General features: G+C 48.5%; 1 protein-coding gene across 12 annotated transcripts in view; it reads left to right on the top strand.

Annotated features, from left to right (window-relative positions):
- SCMH1 (Scm polycomb group protein homolog 1) overlaps positions 1–17,694 on the top strand; it is a 175,574-nt gene that overhangs the window by 153,241 nt on the left and 4,639 nt on the right. For all 12 annotated transcript variants that reach the window (XM_041737954.1, XM_041737956.1, XM_041737946.1 and 9 more), the window contains 3 exons: positions 1,432–1,632; positions 3,351–3,542; positions 13,003–13,197. In XM_041737954.1, coding sequence (XP_041593888.1) covers positions 1,432–1,632; positions 3,351–3,542; positions 13,003–13,197 — 588 coding nt within the window. The remainder of the gene's footprint in view (positions 1–1,431; positions 1,633–3,350; positions 3,543–13,002; positions 13,198–17,694) is intronic.

The following is a 17,694-nucleotide window of genomic DNA, read 5'->3' as shown; positions in this document are numbered from 1 at the left end:
TTACTTGTTTTATTTGCAGTGAGAGTCATATCACCCACTTTACCTGCTACTTTCAGTAGATCTGCCTCACACCCACCTCCAGAGGCACCTGCCTATTCTTGGGTCTTTTGTGAATTATAAGAAAAAACAGCTTGATTCTTATTTTTCTCCATTGTTGGTTAAGGATTCCGCTTTTTGGGGTCACTCAGTCAATTGCTACTTTGTTTATCTGCTTTCCAGCTTCCAAAGTTTTTAGCTATCTCCCTTATTGTCTGACTCACTTTAGAGGGTTTTAGGAGAGAAGGGAGTTGAATGTGTATTTCAATTCCTCTTGCTTACCTTTTACCTTTTTTCCTTCTTCTTTTTCCACCTGTCACCTTCCACACCCTGCCTTTCTCGCTATTTTCCATTTCCTTCTCTTCATCTTGCTTTGCCTTAGAATTAAGTGAGGAGTCCTCGGACAGCACATGGCTTAGCCCCCTCACTTTCCAGAGGCTAGCTAAAGCTGAGGCCCCCCTGCATGAGAACGGTGGTCCATCCATAGCCAACCCAGCTATGCGCTTAGCTTTTTTTGCCTTTAATAGCAAGAAAGGCCCTTTGCCCACCTCCTCCTTTAGTTAGTGATCCATGGCAGTGTGAGAAAGCAGAGTACCCCTGCTCAAATGGGGCCTTAAAGGCACATCAGAAGAGGGAATGTCATAACTGACCAGGCTGCCGTGGGTCCCCTCTGGAGACCAAGAAAGTACCTCCATTGCCCACTCTGTTCCCTGCCTAGCACCATGCCAGGTAGAGGGCTGCAGTAGGAGAGAGCCCTGCTGGCCTGACAGGAGAGACTCCTGAAATGAGCAACACTCTCCACATGGGACCCTCTAGCCCTTTCCATGGTTTTCTTTATTCCCATATTTGTCTATTTTACCACTTTCTTTGGGCCTGACTACTAATGCAGAAGATAACAAATAGATTCCCAGCCCCAGAACAAAAATCAAGGCAGGTGACCTGTGGCATGACCATTCTAAGTGCAAGGCCAAACACACACAAGCACACACTAACATTGCCATGGTCCCTACCACTCCGACACACATAACATAAGAGATCCAAAGAATGTGTGAGGTGACCAAGTATTGAACATGAAAGTGCATACATCTGCAGGAATTGTTTAGATTCCCTTTTCCGTGCACAGAAGACAAAGTACAAGTTCTGGGCCTTGGCTTTTGGCCTGGACTGTTCTTCCAGCAGGCTGTGTTCCCAGAGCCTTTGGTCATGCATTTTGGGATGGCTGCAGCTGGACGCAGGCCCCCACCCCCACCCCCCTCCTGGTGTTCCACCAGCCTAGCAGCTGAGAGTCTTGCGAGGGACCAGAGCCCAGAGTGCAAGAGACAGAAGAGAGCACTGTTCTATCACTTCTGTAACCCAGACGCTCTGTAAGCTGCTTTGGCTCTTTGTCTCCTGCAGTTTGTATTTACTTGAACAAGAATGGCAGCCCAGGCCCCCACTTAGATAAGAAGAAGGTCCAGCTGCTCCCTGACCATTTTGGGCCGGCCCGCGCTTCCGTGGTGCTGCAGCAGGCTGTCCAGGCTTGTATCGACTGTGCGTATCATCAGAAAACCGTCTTCAGCTTCCTCAAACAGGGCCACGGTGGTGAAGTTATCTCAGGTAAGTGCCCTTGGGCCAGTGTGGCCTCCTAGTCAGAGGGGCAGGCCTTCTCCACTGGCTGATTTCTGGCAAAGTATCCCGGTTCCTACTCCGTGCCTGTAGGCTCTGTTGAAATGGGAAGGGATTCCATTCCTCTGAGAGTCCTGCTTTTCAACTCCTGGGACCCTTCTGAGCGTTACACACACCTCTGCCAAGCAGAATACCCACATAGACTCTGCTTATAAGCCCCTGGGCAGACTCCCGTCCTGCTACCTGCTCAGCCCCTGCATACAGAAAGTAGATGTGTATTGCTTTCCAGAAGAAAGAATCCAGAGAGGCTGCATTGTGGCAACAGGAGCTTCTCCAGACTGCCACAGCCTCCTGCCTAGCCTTGGAGGGACCACACAGGACTCTTGTCATGTGCTTCTGACTCCTTAGCCACCCGGTCCCAAGCCAGCCCTGTTACAAGGAAGTTGAATCCCAGGGCGGAGTGGGAAAAACCATTTCCTCTCTTTCTCCTGCTGTGTCTGATTCAACTGCACTGTGTTTTTTGTTGTCATTGAGAATATTCACTTTTTCTCCTGTGCCCTGGTTCTGTTTCAGTGTTTCCAAGTCCAGAACCCTATTCCTTACCCATCAAACCCATGAAGATTTGACCTGGAGCCTTTCAGTCTCAACCGCATGATACTACATAGTCTCATACCCCTTCCCTCTAACAAGTTGCAGTATCAGCTTCAGGAAACCCAGCTATCATGGAAGACTCCATGAATACCTGTATTCTTTTAGAAGACCCCATAAATAATTATTTTGTTAGCAAACCTTTAGTGAGCGTTTATTATATGTCTGAGGTTATTGCCAGATCCTGGCCAGGGGAGAGGAAGGAAAGATGATAGGTGAGAGGTGTTCTGATGTATGAGAAATGTGTATAGGGTGGTGTGGGAGCCCAGGCTAGGGAGCAGTTGGCTGTGTGGAGGATGGGAGCAGGCATGAAAGGCATTGTTCTAGAAGCCTGAGGGACTGCTGGGAAATCAAGCCTCCTTCTGAGGAAGACTTCTGTGCCGTATAGTCTGCGGGAACCCGGCCTTCCCTGCTACCTCTGTGGAGTTACTGTTGCCCACACCTTCTCTAGGGTTCCTCTTCTGCTCCAAAACTGGTTCTTGGGAATGGCCTATCTCCTCATTACCTTGCTGCCCTTAGAGACAAATGCAAAAGCCTGCTTTGTAAGGCTTATACAGATACTTCTTGAATAGAAATAGATAGGGAGTAAAATAAAACCAGGCGTGGGATGCTTCCAAATGTTACTGAAACTCTAGCACCCTTATACAGATCAGATTGTGCACCTAAACCATTACTGGCAACAGCTGTATTCTCATCTGCCCAGCTTCTCTGTTCTCTGGCAGTTCTTAGGGAAATAGAACCCGAAATGAGCAGATTTCCTGGAGGAGGCCCAGCCAGCTGATGGAGCAGATAGAGTCATGTTCACAGTCATTTTCACAAGTGGAGTGAAATCACACCAGAGCCCCTGCAACAGACCTGGCTTGGCCACTCCCATTACTGTCAGGCCTTTGGAGTTGGAGGCAAAAACCAAACCCTTGAGGGAGGGAGGGGAAAATCCTGGGCACTGATTGCTTTGTGTAACCAGGTAAGCCGGAGGCAAGCAGTAGGCTGGGCTCTTCCTGCCCCGCTCTGCCCTGCACTGCCAGGCTGACGTGCTCGGCCCTGTTTCCTTAATTCCACAGCCGTGTTTGACCGTGAGCAGCATACTCTCAACCTCCCAGCAGTCAACAGCATCACCTACGTCCTGCGCTTCTTGGAGAAACTCTGCCACAACCTTCGCAGTGACAATCTGTTTGGCAACCAGCCCTTTACACAGACTCACTTGCCACTCACCACCGCTGAGTACAGCCACAGCCACGACAGGTACCTACCAGGTAGGAGCTGGGATGGGGCCGGGGCTAAGAACGGGGCACAGGGCTAGCTGGTAGCAGCGCCAGTGAGGGCCCTGGGGCCGGCCCTCACACCTGCCAGCCTGGTACCTATGCTCCGGAGACCTGGCCTTCTGTTCCTTGCCTTTGCCATTCCTGGGACTCCTTGGTCTCTTCCAAACTCTGTTCTTTCCAGGATTTTGTCTCCTATCTCTAGGATTAACCTTCTCTCCTCTGGATTTTTATCCCTAGAAAATGGTGGTTCACAATTCCCTTTCTGAGCCCCACGCAGCACGTGAAGCCACCATGAAGTCACAGCACCCCTCCTAGGGTGAAGCCGGCAGCAAAGGCCTAAGGGAGCTCTCCCTTGCCAACAGGAAGGTTTAGTCTCAGGCTACAGATTGAGAAATGCGCTCCCTCGTGATTGGCCGTTCACTCTTTCCTTTGGCGCGTGGCCCTAGCTCCTCTAGCACTGCCTGTCTAGCAAGTCAATTCAAGTTCCTGCCATCTCGACCTGAGGTGGAAAATAACTTTCTCAGTTAGTAGAGCAGACCCACAGCGGGAAGGCGGAGGCCACGTGGCCCTGGCCAGATCAGTGACTAAGCACTTCCAAGAGAGGTTACAGAGGGAAAGGAGATCAGCATCGCTTATCTGCTGCCCCGGACACAGAACGGAGGGGAGGAGAACTCGGCCCCACACATAGTGAGGTAGGTCACTGTGGAGAGAGGGAGCAAAGGCCCTTGAGAAGAGTCTCGTGGAACTCATCCTGGGCAGAGGAGCAGAGAGGTGGTGCCATCAGTGCCAGGGCTGTGCTCATTGCTGAAGGAGCCAAAGTCAGAGAGGTGCCCACCCCTCTGACCTGCCCAAGTCTTGTTCCACAGCATCTTTTTATCGTCATCTTAATGGAGTCACTCCTGATAAAAGTGCCACTTCTAGAGAACATGCCTGGGGAAGTGACTTCTCACCCAGCTCCCCAAACCTGCCTTCATCTATGTCTGTGCACCCCAAAGACCGCTGCTCATATGACTTACCTGCAGGGCAAAAAGACAAGCTGAATTTCAGGTACTCCTTGGGAGGGCCAGACCATCTGGTCCTGCAGACATGTCTGTGCCCCCCTCACTGATCCATTTCTTGGGAGGAAACTTATTCTTTAACCTCTTCCCCTACTTGCTTTCATCATTAGAATCTGAGAACAGAAAAGAGCTTTCTTATCATATTGCACTGGGATCTGGGCTGGGCATGGCGGGGAGGGGGGTAGATAAAGGCAGTTGTTAAATATCCCTAGCTGGTGGCCTTCAGGAAATCTGAGCTGCACTCAGTAATGAAAGTGAAGCCTACCTGAGATTCTGGAAGATGAATATCATGAGAGGAGATAGTGTACACCAAGGCTAGCTGCTAGTCTAAAGAGATTTCTCAAAGAACCAGGAATCCAGAATTTTTAAGTGGAGTATCGTCACTAAGAGTGAAGAGAATCACACTGGTAGCAGCATGGAGAAGCCAGGAGGGGTGTATTGGGCCTGCAGTCATGGAGGGAGTTTGGAATCAAGGCCTGGTATTTCCTGGGAATTGTTTCAATTTGCATCTCTCTGATTCAGCTGCCAGATAGGAAAAAGCAAGCTTTGGCCACTCTGCCCTCTTGCCTCATCAACTAAGAGACAAAGACCAGGGTTATCACATTCCGCCACTGGCTGCCCCTATTCCTGCCCTCATTTCCAGATGATTCAGCCAACTCTGTTTCTTCCTCTGCCCACTCTCTAACTTCTGTGGCCCATCCTGGGTGCTCAGCAACTTGGCTGCTCTCACCCCAGTTTCTGTTTACTTCCCTGAAGTGAGCGTTCTAATTGTGCCCAGACAAGCCAGAGCTTTGCCTAGATTTCTCACTCCTCTATGCTCCTTTGCTTATCTTTCCTGCCTGCTTACCTGCCTGCCTGCCTTACTGACCCTGTGCTCCACCTCTGATCATCTGTTATTTCTTGTACTTTCCTGTTTACTTACCCCAGCCTCTGCCAAACAGCTTGGTCTGCACAGGGCGGTCTTTTGCTTTGCCCCTTGGATCTGGAGTTTATCACTGCTGCCCTTCTACCTGGCTACGTACTTCTACTAATTCAGCACCCAAAGCTACCAGCTCTCTTATCTACGTACTTACTGGAGCCCCCCCTCCCCTTCTCTACAGCTTGTCTCCACACTACCCTAGCCCTCAGGGTTTGGACCTGATTGACCATGCATTTCTGGTATAGCAGGTCCCATTAGGCTTCCATATCTAAGTTGAGACTTCACTTTTTTCCTCTAGTGTTTTATTTTGAAAAACTTCAAACCTATAGAAAAGCTGTACAAATAGTAGAGTGAGCAACCATGCACTCTTCATCTAGATTTACCACTTAACTTTTTGCAATATTTACTGTACTTGCTTCTCTAAGTACATGCACATATATTAGTGCCTGTGTATTTTTATTTATTGAACCATTTGAGAGTTAACTGCAGATGAGAGCCTTAATCCTTAATAACTTTCCTATGTATCTCCTAGGAGTAGGGAACACAGTACTATTATCTCACTCAAGAAATGTAACGTTAGGGATCCCTGGGTGGCGCAGAGGTTTAGCGCCTGCCTTTGGCCCAGGGCGCGATCCTGGAAACCCGGGATCGAATCCCACATCGGGCTCCCGGTGCATGGAGCCTGCTTCTCCCTCTGCCTGTGTCTCTGCCTCTCTCTCTCTCTCTCTGTGACTATCATAAATAAATAAATAAATTTAAAAAAAAAAAAAAAAGAAATGTAACGTTAATCAGCTCTACTAGTTGATATATATATGGTTTGTATCAAGTCTCCCCAGTTGTCCCAGTAATGTAGTTTTAGCTACTTTTCCCCCTAATCCAAGATCCAGTGAAGGGTCATCCACTACATTTAGTTGTTCTATCTCTAGTTCCCTTATATCTACAGCAGTTTTCCAAACTGTTTTCTACCTTCCATAACATGACACTGGCATTTTTACAAGTCCAAGCTGGTTGTCAAACACTCTGTGCCAGATCCTGAGGAGCCAGAGATTAAACAGACTCCATCCCCTCTCTGAAAGCGTGCCAGCTGAGAGAGAGGCATAGGTAGACATACTTGTGGTGTGAGCCAGGAATGATGAGCAATGGGCAAGGTGAAAGAAGAGGTTAAAAAGAGTTCCTGGGGGAGGCAGTGCCAGATTAGGGGTGCAGTGTCAGGTAAGAGGCCTGTGAAGGTGAGGTCACAAGGAGCTCCTTCCAGCCCTCAGAACAGACTGAGTGAGACAGGAGATAGCTAATATAGCTGGTCCTACAGACTCTTAATCTTATTACAACTACCCAGCATTAACCTCTAGGTCTTCTATTTAGAGACTGCCCAGATTCCTCTCTGCTGGAGGAAGGGGTTCATTTGTCCCATGGTGGTAAGCTCCCTGTGCCTGTCTTTCTAAATTGCCATGCCAGGTCTTCTGAGCTTATAAAGTGGTTCTCCTTCAAAATCCTAACATTCACAGGATTAAAGCCAAATAACTGTGAACTCTGTTAAGATGCCCCTTCATCCCCATACAGAGTTTCCTTGTAGAACTGTCAATTCTAAGATGACACATAATTCATTAAACCTGTATTTAGTCCATTACCCTATCAGTCGGTCAATCAGAATTCACTGCACAATGCCAAGGTCTGGTTTAGGCACAGAGAGTTCCACAGTAAACTAGGTGTCCAGGTCCTTACACCAAGTTTACAGCCTAGTAAAGAAGAGGAACAAACAAGTGAACAGTGAACTTGTGGTGATATACTTTAATAGGACAAGTTCCGAGTTCAGCAGTTCAAGCCAGATGTCAGGGATGACTTTCCAGAAGAAATGATATATCTAAGCTTGGCCCTGAAGGAGCAAGATAATCAGGTGAAGATGCCACAGACCCAAGGAGATGGAGGAGGGGAGTGAGGAAGAATGCTCCGGTTGACTCAATAGCACGTGAGACCATGAGGGACAAATGGGAGCACAACCCAGGTCAGAGGAACTGGGTGTCTGTAGGGCTGGGAACCACAGTGGCAGGGAGGTAGCAGCCGAGTTGGAAAAGCTCTAACTGACCACGTTAGCGGCTTTACCTCATTGCGCAGTGAGGACCCAAGGAAGGGGCACAGTCAGTCCTGTGCTTCAGAGAGGTCACTCAGGATCCTGTGTGGGTAAATGGCTTGGTGTGGAGAGACACAGTAGGCAGGGAGACTGGCTGGAGGTTTTTGTGGATCTGTGAGTCCTATTAGATTTGGGGATGATCCTTTCCTTTGATATCCAAATCTGAATAACATAAAATGAATCCCCACCCCATGTAATTCAGACTAGGTTCCCTGCTCTGACTCAATTCTTATCCTCTTCTTTCCCTGACCACTCTCAGAGCTGACCATCTCTCCCTAAGCTCCTTTGTCCCAACTTTTGATCCAGTTCCTCAGCCTTCATTTCCCTAAGGGAAAATGAATACAAGGCTGCTAAGTGTAATAAACTTATACTGAAGCTCAGGAGGTAAAAAAGAATTGTCACAAAGAACAGAAAGCATTTTAACATATTTGTTTTAATCTTAATGTTTATCAGTGGGGCACCTAGGGGATTCAGTCAGTTAAGCATCCAGTTCTTAGTTTCAGCTCAGATCACGATCTCAGAGTTATGAGATTGAGGCCCACATTGGGCTCTGCACTCAGGTGGGAGTCTGCTTGAGATTCTCCCTCTCCCTCTCTTTTAACTCTCCCCCTACACTCATGTGCTCTCTCTTTCTTTTTTTTTAAGATTTTATTTATTTATTAGACAGAGGGCATGAGAGTGAGGAAGCACAAGCAGGGGGAGCAGCAGGCAGAGGGAGAGGGAGAAGCAGGCTCCCCTCAGAGCAGGGAGCCCAGTGTGAGGCTCCATCCTAGGACCCTGGGATCATGACCTGAGCCAAAGGCAGACGTTTAACCAACTGAGCCACCCAGGTGCCCCTCTCTCTTTCTCTCTTAAATGAAACAAACCCCCCTCAAAAAAAAAAAACTTAATGTCTATAGCTATTATAGGATATATCTTACTGGCCTCCTTCACCTTAGGCCTCAGTCTGCTGCCATTTCCAGGACCCACTCTGGGCCTGGGGGATTTTCTTCTCTATTTTCTATTCCTTCCATCCTCCTCCTTTTCCAGCTACCAGCAGGCAACTCCAAATTAATTTATCATACACAATCATTTCATTTCCTTTGGTCTCTGTTTTCCCTGACCTTGTCTTTCATAACCATAATTATATAAATAAAACAATGTAATTATATAAATGAAAGAACCATGTAGCCCACAGATCTATACTTTCAGCAACTCAAAGAACAAAGACAAAAGCTATTGGTGGAGAGATTTATTCCATCTATCCTGTGTTTTTTTTCTGCCTTCCTGTGGATTAATCCAGTTGTGTTTTGTGTGTGTGTGTGTGTGTGTGTTTTGTTTTGTTTTTTTAATGATTTTGTTCTCGTTGGCATCCTGGGTCATGCTTCTGTCCTTTGCAATTTTTCTTAGGGATCAAGTGGTTAGGTAATTCTTGGGATTCTTTGGGGCCACCAGTGAATCCTAAAACCAAGCATTGTCTAGCACACCTCCACTTGGACTCTCCTTCAGGCCACAGCTTTTAAACATCAATTTGTCAGGAACAGTTCTCAAGGTCTCCTCATCTTAAAAAAACTCCCTTTGGGCAGCCCTGGTGGCTCAGCGGTTTAGTGCTACTGTCAGCCCAGGGTGGGATCCTGAAGACCTGGGATCGAGTCCCACGTCCAGCTCCCGCATGGAGCCTGCTTCTCCCTCTGCCTGTGTCTCTGCCTCTCTCTCCCTCTCTGTCTCTCCTGAATGAATAAATAAAATCTTTAAAAAATATATTACTAAGCAAAGGAATAGGATATTAAGACAGAAAATAACAAGGGGAGCTTTTTTTTTTAAGATTTTATTTATTTATGAGAAACAGAGACAGAGAGTTAAAGAGAGAGAGAAAGGCAGAGACACAGGCAGAGGGAGAAGCAGGCTCCATGCAGGGAACCCGGGATGTGAGGACGATCTGGCTGTAACATCTGTCACCCCATTGATCGCCAGGGTTGATTTGGCTAATCTGGCTAGCTAGGCGGGTGTCCCCTTCCTCCCTCACCGCTCCATGTGCGTCCCTCCTGAAGCTGCATGCTTGGTCGAAGAGGACAACCATCCCCGATAGAGGAGGACCGTTCTTTCGTCAAGGGTATACGAGTAGCTGCGCTCCCCTGCTAGAACCTCCAAACAAGCTCTCATGCAGGGAGCCCAATGTGGGACTCGATCCCGGGTCTCCAGGATCACTCCCCGGGCCAAATGCAGCGCTGAACTGCTGAGCCACCCAGGCTGCCCTGCTTAGTAATATTTATAGTAGGTTCTCACTTTTTATAAACTTGTGCTTGTCATCCTTCCCACTTAGGTTACTTATTCCATGAGGAGGGGGAGGGACAGTATCTGGTTTTTGCATCATTCTCCATATCCATCATTGTCACATAGCAAGTATTTAACAATATTTGTTGAATGAAAGTGTAGTAGAGAATGTCAGACATACAGTTCAGAGAAGGATTCTTTTTTAATGAGACAAACTTAAGCATACACAAGAACTCTGGGTCCTGTGTTGGTGGAAGAATTTTCTTAGATACATAGCACAAGTCCATTCATTCATTTCACCCCTGGAAGAGGAAAGCGTGGTTGTGAGCACAGAGTCCTTGAATCTCAAGTGGAGAGTCCTCTGGAGGTGATCTAGCGTCTAGCCCAACAGATGAGGGTAGTTATCTGACTTCTGCTTAAGTGCTCCCGATGACAGGTTGCTCACCCTCACCTTCGGCAGTCGATTTTGTTGAACACTTCTGATAGCTAAAATGACTTCCCTTTTGAGCCAAAATCAGTCTTCTTATAACTCCTTTCCCCCATTTTACTCTCTGCCTTTCAAAAAGGCCAATCTGCCTCCAGTTCTCTTCCCTTCCTATGACTGCTATTAGGGTATTTGTCTCCCCTGACTTTTCTCCAGACTCTATATTCCCAGGCTCTTTCTCCTTTGCATGATTTCTAGACTTCTCCCCACCAGTCTTGCCATCTTCCCCTGGGAACTCTAGTTTTTAAGGTAGCCTTGCAAGGTGATACTTAGAGAAAATCTGCTTCTAACTGAAAATCAGTGGGTAAGGAAAGCTCCTTACCTGTCTGTTTACCTCTACACACCCCCTCCCTAGCATAGCAGCTAGTACACAAATGTTCGTTGAATGTAGGAATGAGCTCCCTCTCATACTGACTCTTCTCATGTCTCTAGCACATCCATAGCAAATTTAATATAAATTGACCCTATGAGGCACCTTTTCATAGATGGCCAAACTGAATCCCAGAAAAAAGGCAGTGATCACCAACCAGTGATCAGGCCAGAAATTGAACTCAAGTCTTTCAGCCCTAACTTCTGAGCCCTGGGCCAGTGGTTGCAAAGTTTCTTTTGTTTCCATAGTAGAACTCCTTTTTGCAAAGTTAAGATTATATGAGAACTCTGGTCTATAAAAGTTAAAACCAGAGCTATTCTGCTAGAAGCTGGCCTCCCTGTGGAAGTCCTCAGGGCTCTGTGGAGCAGTTTGAAAGCACTGCAGTGTTCTATACAGCATTGTCTTACTGAAGCAGCCAGGGCCTTGTTCAGTTGGCCTTAAGTGGACTAGAACCTCCCAGAGCCCTAGACATGATTCTTCCATTTGGCCACTACATCTCATTAGTGGAGGTTTGATGACATTGCCAGTCTAGGTGCTACCCATCCAGATTTCCAGGCCCCTCAATTCAGACTCCAGGGCTCAGGTGCCATTCCTAGCATTGCTGAGAGGAAGACACACTGACTTCCATCAGCAGCTGGTGAGGCCCTGGTACTGTCATAATAATTCTTCACATCTGTTAACGCAGGGTAGGCAAGTGGTACTGGCCCCAGGCTTTGCCGGGTAAGATGAGGTCTAGAAAGGTGATATCACCCTGCCAACACATGCAGAAACTAGATGTCAGCTTTTTCTTGAGTTACTGCAGAGGACTTGGGTTTGCCATTCTAACTCTGAGTGAAGAATAAATAAAATGGCAGGTCCCCACCTTGATAAAGTCCGTCCCATTGCATCTTCTCATCTGATGTTTTCAGCATGACAAAGGGTGATTTTTTCCCCCCATTTTACAGATGAGGAAGCTGGTGCTGAGAAAACACAGCTTGCCTGGGGTCAAATACCTAGTGAAAGGCAGGAGCTCAGGCCTAGAATGCTGGCCTCCTGTCTGAGGGTCTGTGCTCCTGTTCTTGTCTCAAAATGAGATGCTGCTATGGTCATCTCTTCTAGAAAACAGGAATCTGAAAGCTCATCTGCAAAAAGGGGTGGGCTGTGGTTCGGGTACCCAAAGCTTCTCTCTTCAGAAGCATTTCTGGGGAAGGGTTTCATCAGTCCCAGTCCCTGAGAGAAGGGCCAGTAGCTCTCTCCTGCTAGACTTGACTTTATGCCCCTGGTTACCAAGCAAGTTCAGGGGAGTATTAGAAAGTAGTCCTAGAATCCACAGAGGTCTTACTATGTGCCAGACATTGTGCTCAACCGTAGTGTTGACCACAGGCCCTAAGTGAGTCCCAAGCATTACCTAAATAGCCGAGACCTCTAAGAAAAACCACAGAGGACAGTGGTATGATGCCCCAGGAGCCAGGATGCCCTCCATAGGCAGAGATGCTGTGACCAGGGTGAGAAACTGGCCTGTTGCAGGTAGACCCCAGTCATGAGAGGGAACCTGCTTCAGGTTCTGGAGTGCACTGTCAGGGGCTGCTGCCTGCTGCTGGACCTCAGAAGAAAAGAAAGGCACTTCCCGTGTTCTAAATGAGAGTGTGGCTCCTAGAGAAGCACCTTGCCTACTCAGTGCCAGAGCCAAGTTTTAACCCTGATTCTGATCTCCACAGCCCTACTCTCACAATTGCAGAAACCTGGCTTCCTTGGAGTGTTTCTCTTGAGCAAGGCAAATAAGAAAGGAGGGGAGGGAACATAGGAGCAGACCTTTCACAGATAGACCTTTAGCCAGGCATTGAAGAGCAACATTAAATGTCCTGCTGGCTGAGAGGGTCACCTTCTAAAGTACCCTCATCTAAGCAAGTGTATCTCTTCTCCAGCACCAGTCCCCTGCACTTGCATCTCATGTGCAGGGAGGCAGCCTCTTCCTAATAGCTCTATTTGTTTTAAGGTTTTCCTTATCCATAAAAAGCATAAGACAGCCAGTCTGGAAGAAACTACAAAGACCACTAGTCTAAAACGAAGAATCTCTAAGGAGATCCAAGCCCAAAGAGTGGCATTGGGCTTGACCAAGGCCACCTAGTGAGAACCTGAGACACAGCCCAGGGCTTCCTGTTTTGCTGCCTCTTGCTCCAAACAGGTACCTGGGAGGCCAGCACCCTGCCAATCATTCCAGGGTAGTTCCTGCTCTAACTCTGGCTTTACTGTTTTCCAGGTGAAAGCTTTGTCTTGGGGAATAGTCTGACTCGGTCTTTGGAACCACACTCAGACTCAATGGACTCTACCTTGAATCCCACCAACCTTGTCAGCGGCTCCCAAAACCTTCGAACCCATGGGTACCGGCCTTTGCTTCCATCCTGTGGCCTCCCACTGAGTACTGCCTCAGCTGTGCGCAGGCTGTGCTCCAGGGGTAAGCTGACCAGAGTTCCGGCACTCCCACCCTCCCTCACTCTTTCCTTCTTCCTCACTCAGATCTGATTGCCCCTCATCTGGTAGTTGGACTCGGGTCTAGACTTACCATTTGTGTCTGACTAGGTATCTGGGGGGCAACTGAAGCTCTGGAATTGGCTTGAGAATAATGGAAACTAAGAGCCAAAGACCTAGAATCAAAGGGATAGGGAAGGATACACATTCACTTATTACCCATTTATTTGAACATCATCTGTGTTTGGCATGGGAATGCAAAAATGGATCACTTCTTGTCCTTAAGGAGCTCACAGTCTTAGGGGAGAAACAAACAGTACTTCAACACGTAATTGTAAAACATCATCTTGAATTCAGAGATATGCTGTGAGTAGTATGAAAACTGTAAGAATCACCTAACCCAAGCTTGGTGTCCAGGGGAAGCTTCTTTGAGGAAGTGACACCATCTCTGATTTAAAAGCTTGACTGTATGAATGGTGATCTCAAGGGTAGTAGGGGAGAGAGAGCTCTCCAGAAAGAGAGTGTAGCAGGAACAAGGGCAAAGGGATAAGAACCGGTACAGGTGGTGTGCATGGAACTGCATGCACTTTGGTATTGCTGAACATAAAATGTCATACTGGGACTTCAAGCAGAAAAGCCTGAAAGGTCAGAGGCTACTTCATAGAGGACCCAAATGCCATGGTAGAGTTTGGAGTGGATCCTGCAGGCAATGTGAAGCTGCTAAAGGCTTCTAATTAGAGGTGAGACCTAAACAGGTTTGTGTTTTCAGTAGATCATCGGCTACTGTGTTGAAGGTGCATCTAAGGAAGGACAGATCAGAGAACCAGTTAGGAGGTTGTAGAGTGGACCAAACCAGAACAAATAAAGGCCTGGACTAGGATGGTGATAGATTTATAGAAGATTGAATCGATTAAAAAACAATTCACATGGTATATTTAAACAGATTTAAGGATTGTGAGAAAGAAGGCAGCAGGACTGTCTCCTCGGTTTCTAGAGGGTGGCAGGGGGGGATGGTGGTGCCCCTCACTGGAGAGAGGAGACCAACCACAGAAGAGAAAGAAGGGGAAGGAGGCCATGGGTCATCTAGATGATACCCAGCAGGCACTGGCTCTGCAGGTCTGATTCTCAGGGAAGTGGACCGAATCAAAGATAAATATTTGGGAGTCATCAGCATCTAGATGGTAGTTGAAGCTGTAGGGTGAATGACAGCCACTTTCCAGGAGCATTATTGTAGAATGAAAAGAACAATTGACCAAAGATAAGGTCCTGGGGGCCAACAAGGTTCAGGAAGAGGATCCCAGAAAGAAACAAAGGAGTAACCAAATGTGAGGAAAATCAAAATTTGATATGGCAGTGGCCAGGATGACAGAGTATTTTAAAGATAGCACAGCCATACAAAGGTTTGGTAAAGCAAGGATTCCCCCCGCCCCTGCAATGTGGAGATTAGAGGGCAGCTGACAGCCTTAGCAAGAGCAGCTTTGATGGTGGTGGAAGGCGATGAGGACAGGTTGCATGGCGGGCTATTAGGGAGGGTTTAGGGACCTTCAAAAGAAGGTCTTCAAGAGCAGGAGTGCATTGGGTGAATCTATCAGCAGACAAGTTGAGCCTTCCAAGAAGAAGAGATACAGGAAAGAGGAGAGAGCAAGGTATGGATGTGGTGGGAAGAGTTAGGGATCAAGGGTACAGACAGAAAGATGGGTCAGTCTTAAGCATTGTCCTCTGAGACTGGAGGGAAGATTGACGGTGGCCACAAGGGCATGGAGAGGGGGCCGAGGAGGAGAGGGCTTAGAGGTGCCCCCAGAGTGGACTGGTCAAGAGAAGAGGGAGGAAATGGAGTGAGGAGAAGGGAATGGCCTGCAGGAAATACCAAAGGCCCAGCTGTGCTTGGACACTAGTTTGCCAGTTTGCAAGAGAGGTGATTTTCCTCTATGGTTCTTAGAAACCTAGAAAAGCCTGAGAATTAAAGTTTTCTGTTGAGCTAGGAGGGCCAGAGGGCTGGGTTGAGGGAGTGTGCGAAGGAGTGATAGCAATGGAGGGACAGTTGTTTAGGTTAGCAGCACCGGATTTGGGCCGGGCAGGGAAGAAGCACAGCTGGGACAAGGCTGAAGGATGGGGGAGTTTGTAAGTCTGGTGTGCTAAATCTCCCTGTGAGGTGACGGGTTTAGCGGACTTACATCCAGGACAGTTGCAGAGATGGAAGGTTGGGATCAGAGAAAGGGATGTTTGAATTTCTGAAGTGGGTCTGTTCCAAGTGATGGCAAGAAGCAGACAGTGGCCTTAGCAGGAGGTATTTGAAGTAGAGTCGAGGGGGATCCCTGGGTGGCTCAGGGGTTAAGTGCCTGCCTTTGGCCTAGGGCATGATCCTGGAGTCCCGGGATCGAGTCCCACATCAGGCTCCCTGCATGGAGCCTGCCTGTCTCTCTGCCTGTGTCTCTGCCTCTGTGTGTGTGTGTCATGAATAAATAAAATATTTTTAAAAAAATGAAGTAGAGTCAAGGTGAAGGTCACTGGAGGCACGGTGGCTTAATGGTGTGTGCCTCTGAAGATGATGATAGGACCTGGCTGGAGCACGAGGGAGTGACCAGTGTAGCAAACAGTCTTCATTTAGCAAGGGATAGAAGCCCAGGGGTCTGCAGGCAGCAGTGATGAGGAAGAGCAGATGGCTGGGGACATATCTGGCCTCTGAAGAACATGAACTTTCCTAGGAGAACAGCCTAAAAGCAGCCATGGAGAGACAGGAGAATGCCACCTCCACACCCCCGCTGTGGCCTCCTGCAGCTCCAGCTGTGGAACAGGGGGAAGATTCCATTGACAAGGCCTGCAGAGGAGAGAAGTGGCCTCAGGAGAGAGAGTTTTCAGGGAGACTGAGCAGGAGGAGGGTGGCAAGAGGCTGGGACACCCCCTAGCCCTCACCCCACAAGGCAACGTGGGGAGCTCTGCAGTCCCTGCCTTGAGTCTGAGGGACGTCCACTCCCCTCTCAGGCCCCTACATTCCTCTCATGCACAGCAGACGTGCTGATAGTGGCCTGGTGTTTTCACGATGGAAGCAGGGATATGGGGTCCCTCGGGAAGCTTAATCGTTGCCCAGGTGTGAGGATTACTGTCCGTGTTCTGCCTCCCAGGACCCTCTCTGTTAGCCGTGCTTCTTGACTGCTGCCCTGTGCAGCACTGGCCTCAGAGGCCACTGTTGTCTCCAGGACACCTCCACTCCCCCTGTGGGATGCCTGAGTCTGCTGACCAGGTTATGGTCTACATCTCTTCTGACCTCGAAGAACCTCATAAGGCTATGAAGGATTCCACGTTTGGCACTAGGATTTTTTCCCTCAAAGTATTCGGCTGTTGAGTCTGTCTGTCCCTCTTATTTCACTAATGGAGGATGAGTAGGCATCAGTTTGTTAGTCTGGTGTCCTGCCTTAGATGCACCTCACCTGCCTTAGTCATTCTCAGACGCAGACTCCCTCTCTTCCTTGAGGGGCAGCCGTACTCACTGGGCAGCGGGGGAGAGGCCCGCTATAGTCTGTGTGTAGAAATAGGAATGGGAAAAGACAGATTCAGGGCACCAACCTGCCTTCTTCCTAGCTGTGTGGTCTTGAGAAAGTCACTTCACTTCTCTGGGCCTCTGTTTCCCCATCTCCAAACTGAAGATGATGCTACTTCCTTCAAGGGATGTTTTAAGGGGCAAAGAAGCTGACAGTGGGGGCGAGGGTTCCTTGGTGATGTTCACATTCAGACCCTGCTTCCCCACCGGCACCACCACCACCTGGGGCATGCCACAGCCATGTCTCGCTGGGACCATGACAGCAGCGTACCGGTCTCCACTTTGCCCTTGCCCAAAGTCTAAGCCTGTTATCTGCATGGACTCTGAGAGTGATTCTTTCCGTTGTGAGCTGATTCAAGTCACTCTGCTCAGAGCCGACCTACTTCATAGAAAAGCCAAGGGCTTCTCAGTGGTTTACAAGGTCCTCTGTTACCTGCACCCCCAGGCCCCCCACCCCGTCACACACACTGCCTCTCAGATGTTATCCCCTACCCCTTTCTCTTCATTCACTCTACTCCTGGCTCCACCTTACACGTACCAGTCACTCTTCTGCCTCAGGGTCTTGCTCAGGTATCATCATTTCAGAGATATCTCTCCCAACCTGCCGCCTGCCCTCCTGGGGCGTGTATTCTAACAGAAGAAGGCTGACAGACAAATTCATAATATATAATAGTATAGTATATGTGACTGTGGAGTGTGTGTTTATTTCTGGCCCCCAGGGGCTTAGGAATTGGCTGAGATGGTCCAAGGACACACCCAAGATGTATCTTCTCTCTGCTGTCCGTGACCTCTAGCTGGTTTCTCTGTTAGCGTCACGGTGGACTGTGAGGGCGGGCCAGGAGAAGTGGCTGGCTCACAGAGCCCTCCAGCTTCCTGCCGACCACCAGCTATGAAGGCCATTGGAGTCTCTGTGGCTGTAACACCCTACTTGCTCCAGCACACCTC

Source organism: Vulpes lagopus, chromosome 23, assembly GCF_018345385.1.
Source record: "Vulpes lagopus strain Blue_001 chromosome 23, ASM1834538v1, whole genome shotgun sequence".
Lineage (NCBI taxonomy): Eukaryota > Metazoa > Chordata > Mammalia > Carnivora > Canidae > Vulpes > Vulpes lagopus.
The sequence above is the reverse complement of the archived record's forward strand: the minus strand, read 5'-3'. Positions and strand labels throughout refer to the sequence as shown.